The sequence below is a fragment of the Cynara cardunculus genome, unplaced genomic scaffold, assembly GCF_001531365.2.
Source record: "Cynara cardunculus var. scolymus isolate 2C unplaced genomic scaffold, CcrdV1 Un_Scaffold_4612, whole genome shotgun sequence".
NCBI classification, from domain to species: domain Eukaryota; kingdom Viridiplantae; phylum Streptophyta; class Magnoliopsida; order Asterales; family Asteraceae; genus Cynara; species Cynara cardunculus.
Window position 1 is genome coordinate 5,777 of NW_020201979.1, and position 20,196 is coordinate 25,972.

The 20,196-nt window shown below is 34.8% G+C and overlaps 1 protein-coding gene across 2 annotated transcripts; it reads left to right on the forward strand.

Moving 5' to 3' along the window:
• The first annotated feature begins 823 nt into the window (after positions 1-823).
• Positions 824-19,003, forward strand: LOC112504101 (serine/threonine-protein phosphatase 6 regulatory subunit 3-like). 2 transcript variants are annotated; one of them, XM_025108063.1, is made up of 20 exons: positions 824-841; positions 1,025-1,096; positions 5,971-6,074; positions 7,109-7,195; positions 7,333-7,408; positions 7,520-7,594; positions 7,761-7,814; positions 8,257-8,316; positions 8,393-8,509; positions 8,615-8,709; positions 8,847-9,049; positions 9,522-9,619; positions 9,884-9,987; positions 10,176-10,341; positions 11,076-11,198; positions 11,503-11,585; positions 13,490-13,631; positions 14,234-14,263; positions 17,286-17,356; positions 18,024-19,003. In XM_025108063.1, exons 2-20 carry the CDS (start codon positions 1,058-1,060, stop codon positions 18,565-18,567), a joined length of 2,271 nt encoding a protein of 756 aa, XP_024963831.1. In that variant the 5' UTR covers positions 824-841; positions 1,025-1,057; the 3' UTR covers positions 18,568-19,003. The 2 variants fall into 2 exon arrangements, with proteins under 2 accessions (XP_024963831.1, XP_024963830.1); XM_025108062.1 differs by lacking the exon at positions 824-841 and having other exon boundaries at positions 887-1,096.
• Positions 19,004-20,196: the final 1,193 nt, after the last annotated feature.

The following is a 20,196-nucleotide window of genomic DNA, read 5'->3' on the forward strand; positions in this document are numbered from 1 at the left end:
ATAAGTCGTCTTCTGCTAGTTTTATTGGTATATTAATGAATAATTTAGAATTTTTTGATTCATTTAATATATTTATTAAATAACATGTAAATTACCTAAATATTAAAATTAAAAATACATTGTTAATAATAACTAGTAGGTGCTATAATAAAATAATTTTGAAAGTACAATGTTATAATAAGAAGGTCACATTACTATAGTACATATAGACAATCTACGTGGATAATGAGCTGACATGAAAATCTGGTATAATGGATAAATTTAAATAAAAAAGTTATTCAATTCTATAATGGGTAAATTTTTTAAAGTATAATATTATATTAAAAAATAGTTTAAAAAAATATTGTTATAATAAAAAAATGAAAGTATAATATTATAATAAAAAATTTAGAAAAATATATTGCTATTTTGTGTAGACTTGGGATCATATGAGGCCAAGGTTTTTTCGTGAGACTCGTGAGACCCGTAAGACCAATTCTCATCCCTTGGATTAAATCTATAATCGTCAGATCTGAACATTCACAAATGTCACGAAACTTCTCAATAATCACAAAATTACCACCGTTCAATTTTAGACCATTAGATCATTAACTTATAAAGTTAATCAATGAACGTAAATTGGTCTTACAGGTCTCACGAAAAACTCTTGATCTAACGTGAACCCAACCCATTTTGTGTATTTTGCCTATCATTAAATTAAAAATTAAAAGGAAAAAAAGTAATTTTTTTTTTACTTTTTAAAATAATTGTATCCGGAATTTGAAAATGGATCGATGAACATAAGGAGATAGTTGCAACAGAGATATACCCCCAAGACTCCCCCCACCCTACGCGATTGCAGGTTCCTCTCTCTGTTTCTCTCTCTCTCTAACCCTTCAATCAATTAGCTCTTCGGAATCTGGGAACAAAGAAAATCCAGCAAATATTTCAAATTTTCTTGATTCCATTTTCGAATTCTAGGGTTTCGCTTTACAGATTTTGGGCTTCTTGAGGGGATCTCTAAGCTACGTTTCTGGCGCTGCAGATCTGGATTCAAACGATTTGAATCGAATTTAAGATGTTTTGGCGTATGACTGGGTTGTCCACCACGTCCCCGGTAAATCTTGGATTCTTTTTGATAAATTGGTTAGATGCTTTTAGATATCTTTAGATCCTGGTTTTGATTAGTTACTATTTAAGCTAATCATAAGTTTGTTTCTTCATTGGGTATGTTTGTTTGTTTGGTTGATGAGGAAAATGGGAGGAAATGAAATGAATTGGAAAAGGTGATATGAATTTTGATGTTGTCTAATTAAGGCTGTGTAGTAGTCTGAATTTTTGTTGTTTTCAAAGAGGCCTAGATGCTGGAAAGTGTATATTTGAAAAGTTGAGTTTCTTTTATGTCTTAGATTGAGTTTCCAGGGATCAGGTTTTTCTTTGGTTGTACATTTAGGAAGGAATCACATCAGTTTGTGTAAATGGTGAACCAATAGCTTCGTAACGAAACACTGTGTGATTATAGAGAAAAGCACCAAGTGGCAGATGGTCAATTGTTCACATCTGATACCAGTCCGTGTCTAAAACTATGTCATAGTTACACATGGAACATTCCGAACCTTTTGTGGTGCTTGATGATGGGTTTGGGGAAGTCAAAGGAAGTGTATATGATTGTCGACAACAAAGAAGTGGTTTGGTATGTGTAATTTTAAATATCTACATTGTGCGTGGTTATACCTTAGTGGTTGCCTTCCTACTCCATTATGTGTATTTAAACACGATAAAGAAATATATGTTAATGTAAGGTAACCTGAAAGACTTAAACCATAATTAAGACCAAAATACAATTTGGATGTTTCATGTACCCACATCATTTTATGTGTCATACAAGCCCGAAATAGTTGTTGCATGTTGCTGATAGGTAATCCAACTATCAACATACATATACCAGTACAGAAATAGCAGCAGCACCCAGCACCTTGCAGGCTGCAGCTGTGGAACACCCTTTTCAGCATAAAAGGAAGATCTTTACTGCATCAATTACTGGCACTCATTGTATCGTACATCTGTAGCATAATTCGTTTGGTTATCCTTCTTACTCTCACATTAGTTAGGTAACAAACTTCCTTGGCAATACTACACCATAGCAGTTCCTTCGCTGACATCCACTGCAGGGTAAACCACTGCCTCTCAGAGGATTAGAGCATGTGTAAAAATACATCGGTAGGGGAGCGTTCCATTTTCCTATTATGTGTTCAGCAAAATTGATCAATAGAAAAGGAGAAAACCGTATATGTCCATTTACAGGGACAATATTGATCAAACATAAATCACACTAAACAGCAGCCACCTTTCTTGTTTTCCTCATTGTTGTTCTGGTGGTCCAAAGCTGCTACATGTGTACCACACCTCTTTTAACTTCCCCTAACCTTTCGTCTCCTTTTCTTGATTTGTTTTTCTTTGGGACCCAATCTCTAATCAAATCAGTAAAATCAAGCTTTCTTGCACTTGTTTTCCTAACCCCTCCTAGCATAAATCAATACCATTTTTAATGATGTTCTCTTCCCTCGAAATTCCTTTCACCATTCCCACTCTAAATGGTATTCTTGTTGCTGTCTTTCATCTTATTCTCTTTCTTATTTTTCTTCCAAATGCTGGGCGTTTTCCTTCTGGATTTTCATTTTTTTGCTTATGTTTTCAACAAAGGCTTTTCCCATCATTGAGACACACAAACCCATGTGTTTGAGGTCTAACGCTGCTGGAAATTTCATTTTCTCTTTTGTAGATCATCCCGCCTCTTATTTTCTTATTGTGGTTTTCACTATTCTCTTCTGTGAATTACAGCTAGATCTTATGTTGAATCTCGTAACCTGTGCTCTTTCTTCTTTTTCTGACTTCTCATATTAGCCAGTGTCTTCCAGTTAGATCTTTCTCCCACTTATATATTATTGGATAAAAATGTGGAATATTACAACTAAGGGCAGCTCAGTTTTCTCATTGACTTGCGTTCTTTTCCCTTTCCAAGTTGTGAACTTCAAATTAAAACTCCTTTTTGAGATGTTTCTTTTTTGGATTGAACTAATCTTTTTTATCCCTATTTCTTCCATCTCAGGACGTTTTCTCGACTAAGTTTTTGATGAACTCAACTTGTTCTTTTCTGTTTCATCTTGTACCTGTGTTGTACATGCTTACTCCTATCTAATTCTTGAAATAACTGCTCTCCTGGCCATATTATTCTCTTTACTTTCAAAGTTTGCTGTAAAACTTTACCTCTGAATCCCATGTAAGTTTAATCGTTTATTTGTTCCACCAAATTTGTACTAGTGAACATGAAAGACGTAGCGACTCTTGTTAGTGGTTTAATTTTTTGTCAAGAACATAATTGTTCCCTCTTTTGAGGTGAATATCCAATGGTAAACGGATTTTTCAAAGTCTGTTTGGTAAAGTGCGGCAAGTTGGAACAAGGTTTGATGGAAAGTGGGCAACAAAGAATAATGAATTTAGTAAGATCTTATTATTGAATAAAGATCCATTAAAGGTTTCTGTTTCAGTTACGATGCAACATGTAACCCTTTTATAGGTTTGCAGGACTAAAATGGGGCACCGTTTCTGCACTATTACTTGTAGATCACGCATTACATATCTATACATACCTAGAGAGCATGATAGCAGGTAGAAGACTAGTCTCTGAGTGGACTGAAGAGTTGGAGCCTCCTTTAAGAGGGTAGACTGCTTTAGGAGGGTAGACTGGTGACTTGTTTAGGATGCATGTTTTTGGGGCCTATGCCTAGGATGCAAGAGTTGGTTGAGTGAATGGTTTCAGGGACCGAGAGGATTAACCTTAAGTGATAATGGGTGCATATATTTTTTCTTTTACTCTTTATGGCATTGATTTTAGTGGTGTAATGGGAGGTTTTTGTCTTTTTGAAGTATTTGGCATCAAACTTCCTTTTTAATAGACAACACAACTTAACCTCCTCTGGTGTGAAAGGTCTTGATTTGCTACATTATAATACATTTATAAAAAGGCTCCACTATCGTAGACAGGTCTGCAGTATGTGAGGTCCAAAACTCAAGAAACATATCCATTTTAAATAATGCTCAATGGTCTATACAATTTTTTTGCTTCTTTTAAGTGCCTATATGGCTAGATTTATTCAGTTTACTTGTAAAAACGTGACCTTAGATTTTAGGTAGTTGCTTTACCACATGATGGGCGAGTGATCATAGTAACATGCAGAGGGAGCCTGGTTTTATAAGGTGCTGTTTGATTTATTGGAATTACCTATTATTCACCACTTCTGTTTTACCAAATAAGAGGTTAGGGTATAAGACATTAAGGCTGTTTTTTTGTTGTGATAAGAGCTTAAAAGCCTCTTTCTGTTCTAAGGGTGTGTTTGGTACATTGGATAGGACATAACAGAACAGAACATGGATCTTTGTTCCACGTTTGGCAGGACTTTTATATGGAACAGACAGGAACAGGGTGGAACAAGGTAGAACATACTTATATTTTACCAATATAACCTCAAAATAGAACTTAATTCTCTTCTAAAACATCAAATAGGTCTCCTTATTACATTATATTTGTTCTTTAAATTTTAGTTATTGTATTTTATGTTTTTTAAATATTTAATTTTAATGTCCTCAAAATATTATTTTTATACGGTTTCTATATTTTTATTAATTTACGTAATTTATTATATATTAATAATAAAAAATAATGTAGAAAAGAGTTATTATATATTAATAATAAAAAATAATGTAGAAAAGGGATAAAATAAAGATTGGAAACTACATAAACTTTTTATTTTGGTGTCATTTTAATTGTTTTGACAAAAACTTTCTAATGATATATTTTGTTATAAAAATAATTATTTTATCATAATTTAATAAATTACATAAATTAATCAAAATATATAAACAATTAATTGGCGGTAACTTGATCATTTTACTTGTTCTGTTATAACCAATTCTATCTTACCAAACGCTGAAGAACTAGTTGTTCTGTCCTGTTATGTTCTGTCCTATCCTGTCTGGACACCAAACACACCCTTATCGGACTAGAGGTTAACCCACCTCTTACCCTCCTCTTATTGGACTGCTGATGTTAGTTTAATAAACAACTCAAATCTGCTGCACTATGGGTTGAACTTGTGACCTTTCACATCTGAATGTAATGTTCTAGCCACTTTGCTGCTGCATCTCTTGGGTTGAACTCGTGACCTCACATTTTATTTATTGTTTTCAGATAAATATTATCTTTCTGATTCTTGATAATTAGTGTTTTCAGATAATTTATTAAATTCAGATAATAATTCTGGATAATTGTTTTACAAATTATGCGTGAAATGGGATTCTTTTTATATAAATCCAACATTATTATATTCTGAGGGGTCAATAGACGATTACACACATTCAGACATTCACAGTAACACAAATAATCTAAGAGATTCTGCTTTCAGACTTCAACACCGCCTCTTTTCAATAAGAAGTGAAGTAGGATTTAGAGTTCAGCACCTCTTGAAAAACAAACATCACTTAAATGAAGTCAATTTCAGAGGTTATGCCATACACATGGAAAAGAATAGATTGAGTTCATATAATACATTACCTCTATGTAAGGGTAAGATCTGGGTATATACTTGATTATTAGCTTTTATATTTGTGAACGTCTAGATATCCTTTGGCACCTGCTGGATTTTCTTGAATCATGCTGATTAATATATTCGGTATAATTAATAATACCTGGTATGCATCTAGTGAATTCTGTGATTATGTAGATACCTTAATTGTTTTTGTTCCTGTCATGGGTATTGAAAGAGCCTGGTATGGTTTAATTTTTCGCAAGGAAAGGTAAAGAAGGATGTGAATGCCGTATTATGTTCCTTACTTGTGAATTGTGATCAAAATCATTAATCTATGATAAGATTTTGATGCCAATCACTTTGTCTTTGAATGGTCATGGATCATACTCACATTTTATCGATCCAGGTGGATACAATTTTGGACAAGGAAAATTTTACACTAGAGGAGCTTCTAGACGAGGACGAAATAATCCAAGAATGCAAAGCTCTTAATAACCGGCTTATTAATTTGTAAGTCGCATCTAAATTTGACTCCATGGTGTCTTGTAGCATCTAGTGTTCACTTGTACTGTTATGACTCTTTATAATATAGTTCATATGCTTAAATCTCGCGTTAGTTGCTTCTTGTTTTGTTTAAGCTACCTTTATCTATTTTGGTACATGTTGGGCTTTGTATGTTACATGGCAGACAGCTTTCTGCTTTCGCATAGTGGGTAGTGAGATTTGAGTCTTCATTTAATAAGACAACCTCTTAATTGGCTTTCATATGTGCATATTAGTTGCTCTTGGTGCAGATATAGACAGTTGCATACATTCAGATATGTATTGGCTTACAAAAACAAACAGTCTAATTGATTCTACTTTCAGATTTCAGCACCACCTCTTATCAACAAGAAGTGAAATAAGACTTCAGACCCTTCAGCAATTCTTAAAAAATAAACGGCACCTAACTGGAGCCACGCAGTTCAGCAACCTTTAAGTTCTTAATAGCCTATGTGGGGATTAAGCGAAAGCATAAGGGTTTATTAAAATATATAATATACTTACTGTAAAACGTGTAAACAAATGATGGTTGAAATTTTGATGCTATATTGTTTTGATGCAATTACTTTTTCTAAGTGACTAGTTTCATTTTTCCACTGATATAATCACTAAAGTTAGATGGAAAGACTGCCTCCAAGTTGAGAAAATCAATTAAGGCATGCTGAATTGTTAAGACACTTGCTTCAATGATAATGGCTAATCGGAGCGGTGGGGAATGCTTAACCCTAGGTGGTCCATTAGACAGCCATATCTAGTTCAAGCGGTTGGGGGACACTTAACATCTTGGTGACAGATTAAATGGTGCTAGACAGGGAGTTTTAAAACACTCCTTATGGGTTACTGAATGTACCAGTACATGATCTAATGGTGCCTCTTGTTCATAGTTTTTTTATGGTAGTCGATAACTTGGTTTCTAATTCTAATATGCTTTAGTCATTTGCAGTTAATTACCATTTCTTCAGTTCGTAACATGTAGAATTTAATTTAACTATTGATTGCAGTTTGAGGGAAAGGACTCAGGTTGAACAACTTGTTCGGTACATAGTGGAAGAATCTCCTGAAGATGCTGAAAAAGGGAGAACTTTCAAGTATGTTTCTGTGCGCAATCATGTAGAATATTTTTCAAATGCTTGCATCCAAGTGGATTCTGATCTACCTGTGTTCTCGTTGTATTTCCATGCTTATAAGCACCAACCATCAGATAATACGTATTATTATGTTCCAGGTTCCCTTTTATTGCTTGTGAGATCTTTACTTGTGAAGTTGATATCATCCTCAAAGCATTAGTTGAGGATGAGGAGGTATGGAATGATTGATTCTTTTATTGGTTATTGAGTTGAAAATCAGAAGTGTTTTTAGTCTTGTTTGACTGTGATTGCCTAGTGGAATAAGTTTTTCGTATATTGTTGCAGTTGATGAACTTGTTGTTCTCCTTCCTTGAACCAGAACACCCTCATAGTGCTCTACTGGCTGGTTATTTTAGTAAAGTAAGTTAACTCCAATTGTCGTTTTGATTTTTCCTTATGGTACATTGATATGTTATTTTGATGGAGATTTATACTTCACCTGTTCAGGTTTTATGTTCCCTTCTCAAATATCAATGTGTTTTAAATTTATTGTCGGGATGGCTGATGTTTTGTTTTCATTCTATAGGTTGTTGTATGCCTCTTGTTGCGGAAGACGGTTCCCTTAATGAACTATATTCAAGTAAGTTGCCAATTAATTTGGATCATTAGGTAAATTAACTTTTTTGTTCTTTGGTCAACATCTAAAGGTTGTGCCATGTCTTCATGGAAACAGTCTCTCTACCCCTCAGGTAAAGGTAGAGATCTGCATACATCCTACCCTCCCCAGACTATACTCTGTGTGGGATTCACTGGTTTGGTTTAGTTCTATCTAAAGGTTGTGTCATGATGGATTTCATGTTCTCAACATTCCTGTCATACATATACTGCACCTTTTGATTTCATTAACTTCTTTTGCTTGCCACATCACTCTTGTATATGCATGTTTTTTGCTCTCCTTTTTATCAATGGAACTTGGGGGAGGCTTCATTTTGGTTGAACTTTGAAGTCTATATGAGTATATATACCGTGTATCCTATTTTCTTTCACTCAAATCTCTAAGTTATTTATGATTTGGTGGTCAGGCCCATCAGGATATTATCAAAAAGCTGGTTGACCTTATAGGAATTACATCCATCATGGAGGTGAATTCTCGAAAATCACTATTTGTTACTACTGCATCTGTATCTGCATCCCTTCTAAATTTTATTCTTGTAACAGGTTCTTATTCGTCTGATTGGTGCTGATGAACATCTTTATACAAGCTATGTAGATTCAATGCAGTGGCTAGAAGAGACAGATGTATTGGAGATGATTGTTGACAAGTTCAGTTCTACGGTATGTTGTATTTTGATAAGCCACCAACAGTCAAGGTGTATTCTCTAGGCAATTTGGAATTATGAACTACTATATTAATTTTACAATTCAATTGTTCTGTTGAAGGATTGTCCTGAAGTGCATGGCAATGCAGCAGAATCACTTTGTGCTATAACTAGATACGCTCCCCCAGGGCTGGCTACTAAAATATCAAGCCCGAGGTTAGCATTTATATTTATACTTTTGAAGGAGAGAAGGGGGGGGGGGTTAGCATCTATATTTTTTTGTCTCACTTAATGAACAAGTGAACAATTATATATATATATATATATATATATATATATATATGATTTTGCAGCTTCATAACAAGATTATTTCGTCATGCTTTGGAGGACTCACGGCCAAAATCAGTTCTAGTTCATTCATTGTCTGTCTGCATATCTTTGCTGGATCCTAAGAGGCTAACCTCAGGGACATATTACATTTACAACCGGCAGTCGACTCATGGATCTGTAGTAACAGCCAAACCTGAGACTGTGGAAGGCATGTTGGAGAGCCTAGGTATTGGTTATCTCGTTATGTATTTGTTGTAATTTATAGCCTTCAGTTGTGAGTTATGACATCAGAATTGAATCAAACACAAATGCATACACCAGATATATGTGGTTAGAATATTCAAACAGTCGTCAGTTTTTACAGTGAATTGGAATGAAATATCCCTACATTTGTGATTGTTGCTACAAGGTGCTACTTTGCTACATTTGGCATATTTTCTTCTGTACCTTGTCCCCTAAGTTGATAAAGTAGTTCACTTTTTTTCTTACTGTGTAAGTGATTTCTGCTGTACTCTCTTTTACTTTACTGAAACTATAAATAGAATTCCATTTCCATAAATTTCTAGTGTCGGCCTTGTGATTTTTTGCTACATTTGTTTGCATGTGCATGTTATTATTACATAGTGTTAGGAAATTATAAGCTAATTTCTTGTGAGGTTTTGACTGAAGTATTGAGAATTGGGCCTTTAAATGTACAGGAAATTTGTTAAAGCTCTTGGATGTTTCATCAGAAGAGAATGTTCTATTTACAACATATGGCAAGTTGCAGCCACCTCTTGGGAAACACCGCTTAAAGGTTATATTTGTACTTTAACTTTAGTCCTCAGTCATCAGTAATTATGATTTGCTCACTATGTGATTGATTAGGTATATGTTCTAGTAAAAAAACAAGTAAAATAATGATTCAAAAGTGGCATGCAACTTTGTAGGAATTAGCCAGCAGTGGCAACTTGATATTATTGTACCTTGAAGCTATTTATCTCTTTCTTGATTTTCTCTGTTGTAAATGCAATCATGCATTTGAAATAACTTATTGCAACTCAACAATGGAAAATTTCAGATCATTGAATTCATCTCGGTCCTAATGACTGTTAGTAGCGAAGCTGCTGAGAAGGAGTTGATCCGCCTTGGTGCCTTAAGACGTATTATAGAATTATTTTTTGAGTAAGTGCTCTCCACTTAGCCATTTAATCTCCAGAATTGTTCTATGGAAAGGATATATATATACATATATATATATATAAATATATATATATACATATATATATATATAAATATATATATATACATATATATATATATAAATATATATATATAAATATATTAACCAAACTTTGTTTTGATGGCTATAGGTATCCATACAATAACTTCATTCATCACCACATTGAACAGATAATAGATTCTTGCCTTGAGAGCAAGAATGCTTCACTCATTGTGCATATTCTTGAAGATTGTCATCTTGTCAGGAAAATTCTTGATGCTGAGAAGAATTGTGCATTGGAGGCCGATCCAAAGAATGTAATGATCAACTATCTGAAACTATCAAGATTATTGTTCTGTTGTGGGGGTTCATGGGTTCACTTCTGCATATGGTGGTCTGGTACCACAGCCCTAACATTAAATCACGTGGGAGGAAAATAACTGTTAAAGACATGTTGAGCGCACATCTAACTGTTGACCCCAGGGGTCAACAACAGACAAGGCCTAGGTGTGGTTTCTATATCGATTGTAGAGATTATATACAATGGAGGCAAAGAGCTGAAGAGATGGAAAATAAGATACGATAAGAGAAGATGGGAAATAAAGACCTAGTTAACATACAAATGGTGGGGAAGTGAGAAAACCATATTATTATATTTGAATAATTGATCTGCTCATTTCTAATAGGGTTAGAGTATATAGATTAGGCCTTTCTTGTTTCCTTCTTTCTTACTATCGTGCTTTATTTTCTTAAAATTGAAACCATACTAACAAGCACTGAAATTGCAGAATGATGTTTGATATTCCCCCATCTTTCTTGTAAATAGCAGTGGATACTTGCATAACAAGAATACAACATTCAACATTTCTTTTTTCTTTCTTGTGCCTAGAATTTGTAGGGCATTTTGTGTGTCGGTGCAGCTTATGCCTTAAACAACCATGGGGAAGGGCTACATCATACTTCTGTTATCTTTTTCTGTTAACTCTTTATGATGCTTGAAGGAAATATTGTTGGTCCATAGTTAATTGAATTCAGTGTATACATATTGCAGCCAACGATCCCTGCTGAAGGAAGAACCCTGCCAAGGATAGGAAATGTTGGACACATGACACGTATTGCAAACAAACTTGTTGAACAGGGGACTCATAACAGCTACATTGAGTCATATTTGCAGGTTTTTTATATTAATATTTTTGAAGTATTTCTTAACATGCTTGCTTTATAATTCAAATGATTCCATATAGGTAGTTGTTTTTTATTCCATATAGGTAGTTGTTTTAGATGAATCATATTCATATTAATTTCTTATTGCTGATCTTGGAATTTTGGTGTCTGCTATGAGTTACTATTCTGAATTATTACAAGTTTTTCTTTTGTACTATGGTACGAAACAGAATGTTATCTGCTTGAGATGGTTCTCTGTATAACTTCTTTTTTGTGAGCGTGTCTTTATCTGATGGCATGTTACTTTTTGACAGGGTAATAATGAATGGGTAGAGTGGCATGCAGATGTACTTACTAAACGCAACGCGCTTGAAAATGTCTACCAATGGGCGTGTGGGTGGGTATTTCATGAACCTATTATTTTTGTGTGACTCTGACATCATGTATACATCGGTTTTTGGCTGATACATATGCTGGAATACACCATAAGTTCCATTCGTGTTTAGAAGCTTTGTTGCTTGATTGTTCAATTATGCCTTTTGGAAATGTTTGTATGGTATGTATCTAATTCCATTGGGGTTAAGAGGAATGTTGAATAATAATGGGCATATTGCCCTATTATTTTGCTATGCATGCAACTTTCATACTGGATAGACCAAAACAGGTTTGTATTTGTTGGGTATTCTAGGTCACAAAAGGATTCACGGTGCCATAGAATTAGCCTCTGGAAATATTTTGCTTCAGATAATGTTACTTTCTCGAAATCCGGTCTCTTCTTCTAGTTCTGTCCAGTTGGGTTGAGTCACATGAGTCACATTGACTTGTTGTCTTGATTTTGAGTTTCCTGAAGTTCTTATTGACCTTACTTTGCTGCTGCATCTGATCCACCATATTTGGTGACTCCAAATGCTCCATGTCTAGTATATTATAGGAAAAACAGACATTGATATAACTCTTGCGCTTCTGATACAAGTTGTGCGCTTCTCCACTGTTACATATTTCATCCTCTGATGAACCACATTTACTCTTCTACCTATGATGCCACCTTACATGAGACGGTGAGATACTTGATATTCCCATTGTCAAGGAAAAGTGTATGGTGAGCCTTTGAAAGGCTTGGTTATCTTATTTCTTGTCCTGTTGTTTGTTCTAGTTATATCTTGTAATCATCATGACTTCATTTCAGTTCTCTTTGGTTATTGTTATCCCCAAAATGTTTGAGCCTTGGCTAATTGAGGGTGGAGACTGACTGTGCATAAAGAATGTCTGCTCTTAAATTGAGTGGGTTGTGAGACCTTGCTGATATTCATTTTAGGAATGATTTTGTTTGTGCAAGCGGGTCACTATATTGAAGCTTTAGGTAGGATTCTGTTGCATAAGTGGGTGTGTATACCGCTAAATGATGATGGATTTCACACTAGACTCTTAAGTGCAATTGGTAGCTAAAGGTTACTCTTAGACAGCTCGATGTTTTCTACTTATGAAGAATATCTGTTGGTAACTCCTGATGTTCTCATTTCTAAAAACACTTTATTTCTTGTTTAACTTCTTTTGTGGTCATCATCACATTCATGTTGTTGTATCCAAAAATATCAACTGAAATATTTTTCTAGAAACTCTTACTAAACTTATTATTTAGCCGCTCCCACCTCATGTTCCAATCACTTTTGGCCTACCCTCCTTTCTGGTCAAAATCGACCTGATCAGTTTGCCCCTAGCTTTCCAGCAACATATCAAGTTAGCATGACCGACTTCATGGAAACTGGTCAAATTGGTTTCCTGCCAGAAATTAGAGATCGGTGGGAGAAAAGTGGTGAGGCATAAAGTACAATAGTCAAATAAATAATTTTAGTGGTAGAGTGTCCTAATAATATTCTACTTCATACCAAATAAAATATTTTAGTTGCAGAGTGACCTAATAATCTTTTACTTCATAGTGCAGTCGCCAAAGAGATTGGTTTCTTTAGCTGAAGTTAGGTTGTTCATGGTATTGAATTGATCTTAGCAACTTTGGGTGTTCTAGCTGGCAGAAACTGTTTTGTCTTAATTGTTTTCTTATAGGATTCTACTGGTGACTAAAACTATTTTTAGTTTTGTGTCTGTCGAAATTAAAGATCGAACAAGTATTCTTTGGGGTATGTCAGTGAACCTGATAATGACAGTAATAATGGCTGTGATTGGCTTTAGTGTCTTTATTTTATGAGTTCTATCGGAGAAATACAAGTTTTTGGATTGCAGTGCATCATTTTGTTTGGTTGCTTATTGATTGATAATTGTATCTTTATCCAACCAAATTAACAGGAGACCTACTACACTTCATGATCGTGGTAGAGATAGTGATGAGGATGATTACCAAGATAGAGACTATGATGTGGCAGCTCTGGCCAATAATTTAAGCCAAGCATTTCGATATGGTATCTATGAAAATGATGATAATGATGAGGTATAACATAAATTAGTCATGCTGTTACTTTCTTATGTCTTTTCTTTATCTTCATTTATTATTTACAGACCAATAAGGAATTGATTTAAGAGAGATGAACTCTCCTATGGCAAGTAAACGTCATGATGACAGCCATCTCAAAAAGGAGAAACAGAAAACACCACAACATTAACAGGATCACAGACCTTATAGCATTTTTATTGAAGTACGATGATCCATTGAGTGGACCTACATTGGCTTGTGAGTGGAGAGTCATCTCCCTTGGGCCCTAGTCCTTATGTCCGATGCCTACCTCAAATACTACGTTAGATATCTATCAATATATATATATATATATATAAGTGTGTGTGTGTATGTGTGTGTGTGTGTGTGAAAAGAGGTAATTAGTCTATTAATTATGGAAATGATGGTTCAGTACGACTTTAAAGGATCTGATAATAGGCTTGGACTCGTTCTCTTACTCTTCTTTTCCTGCTTTTATCTAATCTAAAACATATACTTTTCACACATGAACTTGCTTATTGTAGGGTTCTTATGTGTATTCTACCGGTTTTATTGGTTATCTGGAATTAATACTTTATTTTACTTTCTGCTGTATCCAGGCTCATGGTTCACTGGAAAGAGATGATGAGGTACGTGTATGAGTAAGCCTTGTCAGTGTATGGTATTATGCTCGGACCTAGGAAAAAATAATAATAATCATGGCATGATGTAAGAATGACCATCCTGAAAATGAGCCATGCCTCGTCGGATGATGTCATTTTCAAACTTTAAAGCAATTTTTTTTTAAGAACTTTAAAACTAAATAATAGATGGAAATGAATCACAATAGATCACAATCACATAACATCAATTTTAGAGTGAAGAATAAGATGAGTTACTACTTCAAGCCGAGATGATATATAATTGTTTTGACAAACATGACTTGCATAAGTTGCTTTCTTTTAGTTTTCTTGTATTACTTGCGGAAGTTGGAGCCTCTTGTTTGAAAAAAAGATCATATTATAAACTAATATCTTTTTCTTTTTAAAATTAGTTAATGAATTTCTAATTTCCAAATGTTATTCACTACCTCAGTGTTTCTTATAAAAGAATGAGAGAACAGAGGGGAAAGATGAGACAGTTGACATTCATGCAACAAAGATAGGAACTACAAAAATCTAGAGAAAAGAACTAGAACCAAGAGAAATTATATAAAATAGACGATAAGAGAAGCATCCAAGTTGATTTATGAAAGATGAAAGAAGTCTCTGATAAGTGATATCTAGTCTAGCAGCCATTTTGGTATTCCACTTGGATTGGGGACCCACTACCTCCTGTTAAGACACTTGTAGTCTGATCTGTAGTTTTGTGAAGCGGGAGTGGTGGCCTTCTGTTTTTTGATCAAAAAGTAGTGTTTTCCCGTGTTTTTAGGCCATAAACTAGAGAGTTAGGTTAAAGGTAAGCCGGCTAAGAGGACTAGGAGCTTAGCTTGCTGGCGAGAAAGGGTGAGTGTTCAGTACGCTCTTTAGCCTTTAACAGGGGCTAAGCCGCTAGGAATGGCTTGCTGGCCTGTTGGGAGAGTGGAACGAAGTGATTCTCGTTAGAGAAGCACGAGTGGAACGGCTTTAGTGTCAGTAGGTGCCTAAATGAAGCGATTAAGCGTCGGGGCTTTGCTGGCTTGCTGGCTAGCTCGTGCAATCAATGAGTCCTGTGTTCAATGTAGTTTTGGGTATTATGATATTAGCTTGGAAAAAATTCGCACAAAGTTTTGAAGAAATAATAGAACAGAAGAGGCCGCATACAAATCAAATCAAATAAATAAAAATTCATTAAAACATGCAATTTTGATACACTGCTATAATGCAGCCATTTCACAAGAGAATCTTCAAATATGGATATTTTGATGACCCATAATTATGGTGCATGCATTAACTACAATGTAAGAAGACACTTTAAGAGAAGAGAACAGAAAAAGGAGTCCAATTCTAAAACATAACTTTAGGTAGATCTTACTTGTTCCATATTTGCAAAATAATTACTTGGATATAATATTTCCGAGATGAAGGCATTCCATATATGTTTCATGAGAGGTTTTTCTTAGGCTTTCAATAACCTAATACTGACTATGAATGTTCATAATATGTTATTTTGTTTTTCATCTTAAATCTTCTATCTTTTTGGTTGATGATTAAGTAACTAAGGGCCCGTTTACTTACCTCTTATCACCTCTTATTCGGTAAGAGACTCTTGCTCTAATAAGTGATGGGATGTTTCCAAAAAAAAAAATGTGTGAAGTGCTGACCATCCTCTTTCTGGAGTCAGCAATAGAAATCAATATCTGACCATAGTCAGAGATGGTTTTCATTATTACCCTTGTTAAGAAATATGTGAGGCCATTTCATTTTGCTCCACTATGATTATGTGAGAGCCATTTTCCTTTTTAGGAAATTTTCATTTACCCCATATTGATATAGACACCATCATACATAATCCTTGTACTTCTATTTTATTAGACAATAAGCCATTATATGTGGTATTTTATTAACAGAAGTCGTTTATTATTTTGAATTTAATCATAATTCTTTCTTAGTTCATCTTATTTTATATTTAGAGTTTTAGAAGTGTAAATTTTATAGTAAACAATTACTCTAAACTGAGGGGCATAACTGTCATTTTTACTTGGTCCGTGCTTGTTATAAATAATTGGTAAACAACAATTTCCAGTCAGCACTTGCCCACAAATTTTGGTAAATGGCCTCTAAGTCATGCTGATAAGTTGTCATTAATGCCATTGTAATTGTCTTCCTCCTCTGCTTTTTTCTTGCTCCAGCAACTAGGCCTCATTAGTCAACCAAGAACTATAAATCATTTGAATATTAGCATTTAATGTAAGTCAGCAATTCCATGAAAGGTCACATAAGTGGTTGAATTGATCATTAATCTTAGTATCGTGGTTGATTCATCAGATTGTTCATGTTCTGATCGTATATCAATGTCTAACCATTTTCTTTGGTTGAATTGAGAAAATATCAGACTCTACTCCCTTAAGCCTGTAAGATCTAGACCATCCTTGTGGTTTAGCATCCTAAGGAAATCATGTAACAGGGTTACCCAATAATCTTTGAATCAACTTAAGACCATTGTGAAAGTTATTGGTAGTCCACAACTTTGAGCTTATAAGGAGCTCACAAATCTAATTTTCTGTTCACGTGGGACGGGTTGTTACAAATCACATCCTATTTTACCATAGGACTATGTGGGAATGAAACGTCACTTGCATATGATATACATATCATCAAAGCTACACTTAAGTTGGTATATCAAGCGGGGTTTGAAGGAAATTTGGTTTTTTGTTTCTTTTTTCATGTTAAAATTTATCTAGCAGTGAAAATTTATATGCTCTCGAATCGGTAGAGATTGATGGACCACTTATTTATTGGACTTTTAAAAGTCTTGTATGCTAAGCTATATAGATGAAATCTTATCAAACCCAACTTGAAGAACTCACATCCCCACTCCAAATAAAGGAACAATGAAAGATAAAACAATTGCTTGCTAGTGTACCTTTATTTTTTCCGATGATATGAACATTTTTTTAATGGGGCTATCCTTGAATTTCAAGCTTTATAATTCCTAGAAGTTTGTTTAAAATGGATGTCTAAACTTTTGCAGGATGTTTACTTTGATGATGAATCTGCTGAAGTAGTGATATCTTCACTTCGATTGGGAGAGGACCAAGAAAGGTGTGTTATTTTTTCTTGTCATATTGGTGATTAGACTTCATAATCTTATATGTCGGTTCAGTTTACGGAATAAATTGAAATTTAAAATTCAAAAAAGAATTGGTATAGCATATACAACTGACATGGTTGGATCGTTCAAGTTGGAAGATATTGTAGCTAGCATAAATAAATAAATCTACATTTTTAGTATTGGAGTCCTGTGTCAAGTTTCAATCTTGAGTAGGAGTACCCCTGAAGAACAAAGATATTTTCTATCTATTTGTGCAAGCTTGAGCTGATTTAAAGTTTAATTTTTTGAATATACCCCCTCTCAAAATAAATGTCCATAATGAAAAAGGCACACAGTTTTAGGAATGTGTAATCGTTAAATATTTAATCAACTAAATGACAATTTCACCCTTAACTAGAAGAGGGAATAATGAAGTTCTCCCATCTCGTAATTAAGGGTAGAATTGGAAAGTAACCACTTGCTTTTGTAAATAGACACTTATTTTGAAACAAACTAAAACAGAAACATAGACACTTGTTTTGGGGATGGAGGGAGTACTATATTATTATTTTAGGTTTGGCACAATATGTTGCCTATCTGTGATTCTGAAATGTTTCAGATGGTGGGAATTGATATTGATTTCACACAAATTTGTTTCTGCTGAATTTTGTGTTTCAGTGGGTCCCTTTTCACAAATTCGAATTGGTTTGCGTTCGAGGAGGAGAGGGTGGTTCATGAGCGGTCAACTGATGCGGTAGCTTCACCCTCGCCCAACACTGAGGGTACTGCTGGCGGCAGTGCTGTCGGTGATGATGAGGCCACGTCCAACGAAAATGACAAAAACTTGGTCGATACTGCAACATCTGAGGTCCCCGATTCAAAACCGGGCCCCGATGATACTACTTTCGGGAAGTCGGCTGATTTCTCTAGACCAAATGAGAGCGATAAGCCACCGGAATGGATCGAATGGCGGGAATCAGTCGAATCATCCACCGAACCAGCCGTTGAACAATCATTTACGACTGCAGAGTCTGCTGAAACATCTCAGGCTGCAACAGGTAGCCTTCCGAATGGTAATCTTGAAGTCAATCCACAGGCTGATATTGCTAATGATGTTCCGAACAAAGGGGAGTCTGCTCCGCCGTCTGCCGCCACCGACAAATCGGAGGCCGAGGATGACAATGGCGGCAAGAGCACTGTTGGAGTAGGCCCACCAGAGTAAAGGCTTGCGAGTCCACAACCTCACGRCACTGATGACAAGTTGGATCGTTGACGTTTCTTGATCGGAGAAGATGTCTCGGGTCCCGCCCGACGCGAAGTGGCAAAATGTATTTTGAAGTGCAGTTCGGTTTAGTTCAGTTCTTCAAAGATCTTAGCGTTATTCTGCTCGTAGGACAGGCAAAAATGTGACTTTTTTGTATATTTCAGACTAATCATGTACATTATTGATGGCTGGGGTTACTGTYGGAAATAGGGATAATGATTCTTTCCYGTTGCCATCAGTTTACGGAATCYGGTGACCGRAAAATGGTTCCGATGGYGGGGTTCTCTCGTTTGAAGATTCTCTTACAAAATGGCTGTATGTTAATGATTCTTGTGCTCCTCTTAATGTCTAAAATTTCATTAATTAATGATAAAAATAAGTTAAGTCTTGTTGATTAGACAATGTGAAGATTTTGTTTTTGGCATTGATGTATGATTAATGGTTGGTTTTGTTTATATTTATTTTATCTGTCTTTTTTAATCGAGTTTATTTTTCTTTGGGTTTGAATCCAGACGTTGTTAAAGCCCCTGTAATGATGAAAAAGTTTACCTGCAAGGACTTTAAGCCATTTATGGTGGTTCACCTTTGACAGATATCCATTGCTTGAATAACCGGTCATGTAGTGATTGATTGCTCATGAGTCATGACCCATCTTTTGAACATGTTCTGATACGTATAATGTCCAACGAGATGTTGCTTCTTGTTTCTTATGGTGATACGTATAGGTCATGATTCATGGGATCTTGAATAGAATCGTTAGTATAATAGGTCTTGAAATCCTTCTAAAACCCCATGTACTTGAACCAAGTAAAAAACCAAACCAAACCAAACGGGATACAAATTTTGAAAATCAATATCAAAGTAGGCAGAGGCAGAACACAAAAGGACTGGATCAACAATAGTCAAGGGGCCAAAAAGAATTTTATATCTAAAACCTTAATGGACCGAAGATGCTTCACTCTATCTATAAAAAAAAGCCAGGGGCCTGTGGCCATCCGTTCCTGAAAGTAGAAGAACCAGGCCTGATTAAAATTTCGTAACGGAAAGAAAACCACAAAGAGTAAAGGCTTTTAAGCCCATTTTTCCACCCGACTAAGTTTAACTTTACTATAATTGATCTTTTGGAGAAATGTTATGTTCTATTATATAATAGAATAGGTATCAATGAGAATGACTTGATAAAACTCTCTTGTTTCTCTATCATCAAATGACAATTTCAGATATGTCTCAATGTTCAAGGAATTTGACAATCTATTCATATATTAAGAATTGTTTGTGATAAGAAATCTGGAAGATAATCATTTTCACCTTTTATAAACTCGATTTCAAAATCAAAAACATCTGTTTAGAAATTAAAATTTTAGTCATCCTTTCTAAAACATATTTTGCTGATAAGATAATCAACCTTTAGTCATGTATAAATCCTCTTCAAACTTTTTAATACATAAAATAATACTTGGTATTTCCTTTTTATTTATAGTAGAATACTTTATCGGGTATCATTCTATGATCTTGAATAAAATCTAACCAACTTTTCCTTATTATCTTGTTCTAGACTTGTTTGAAAAATTCATCGAAATCCTACAT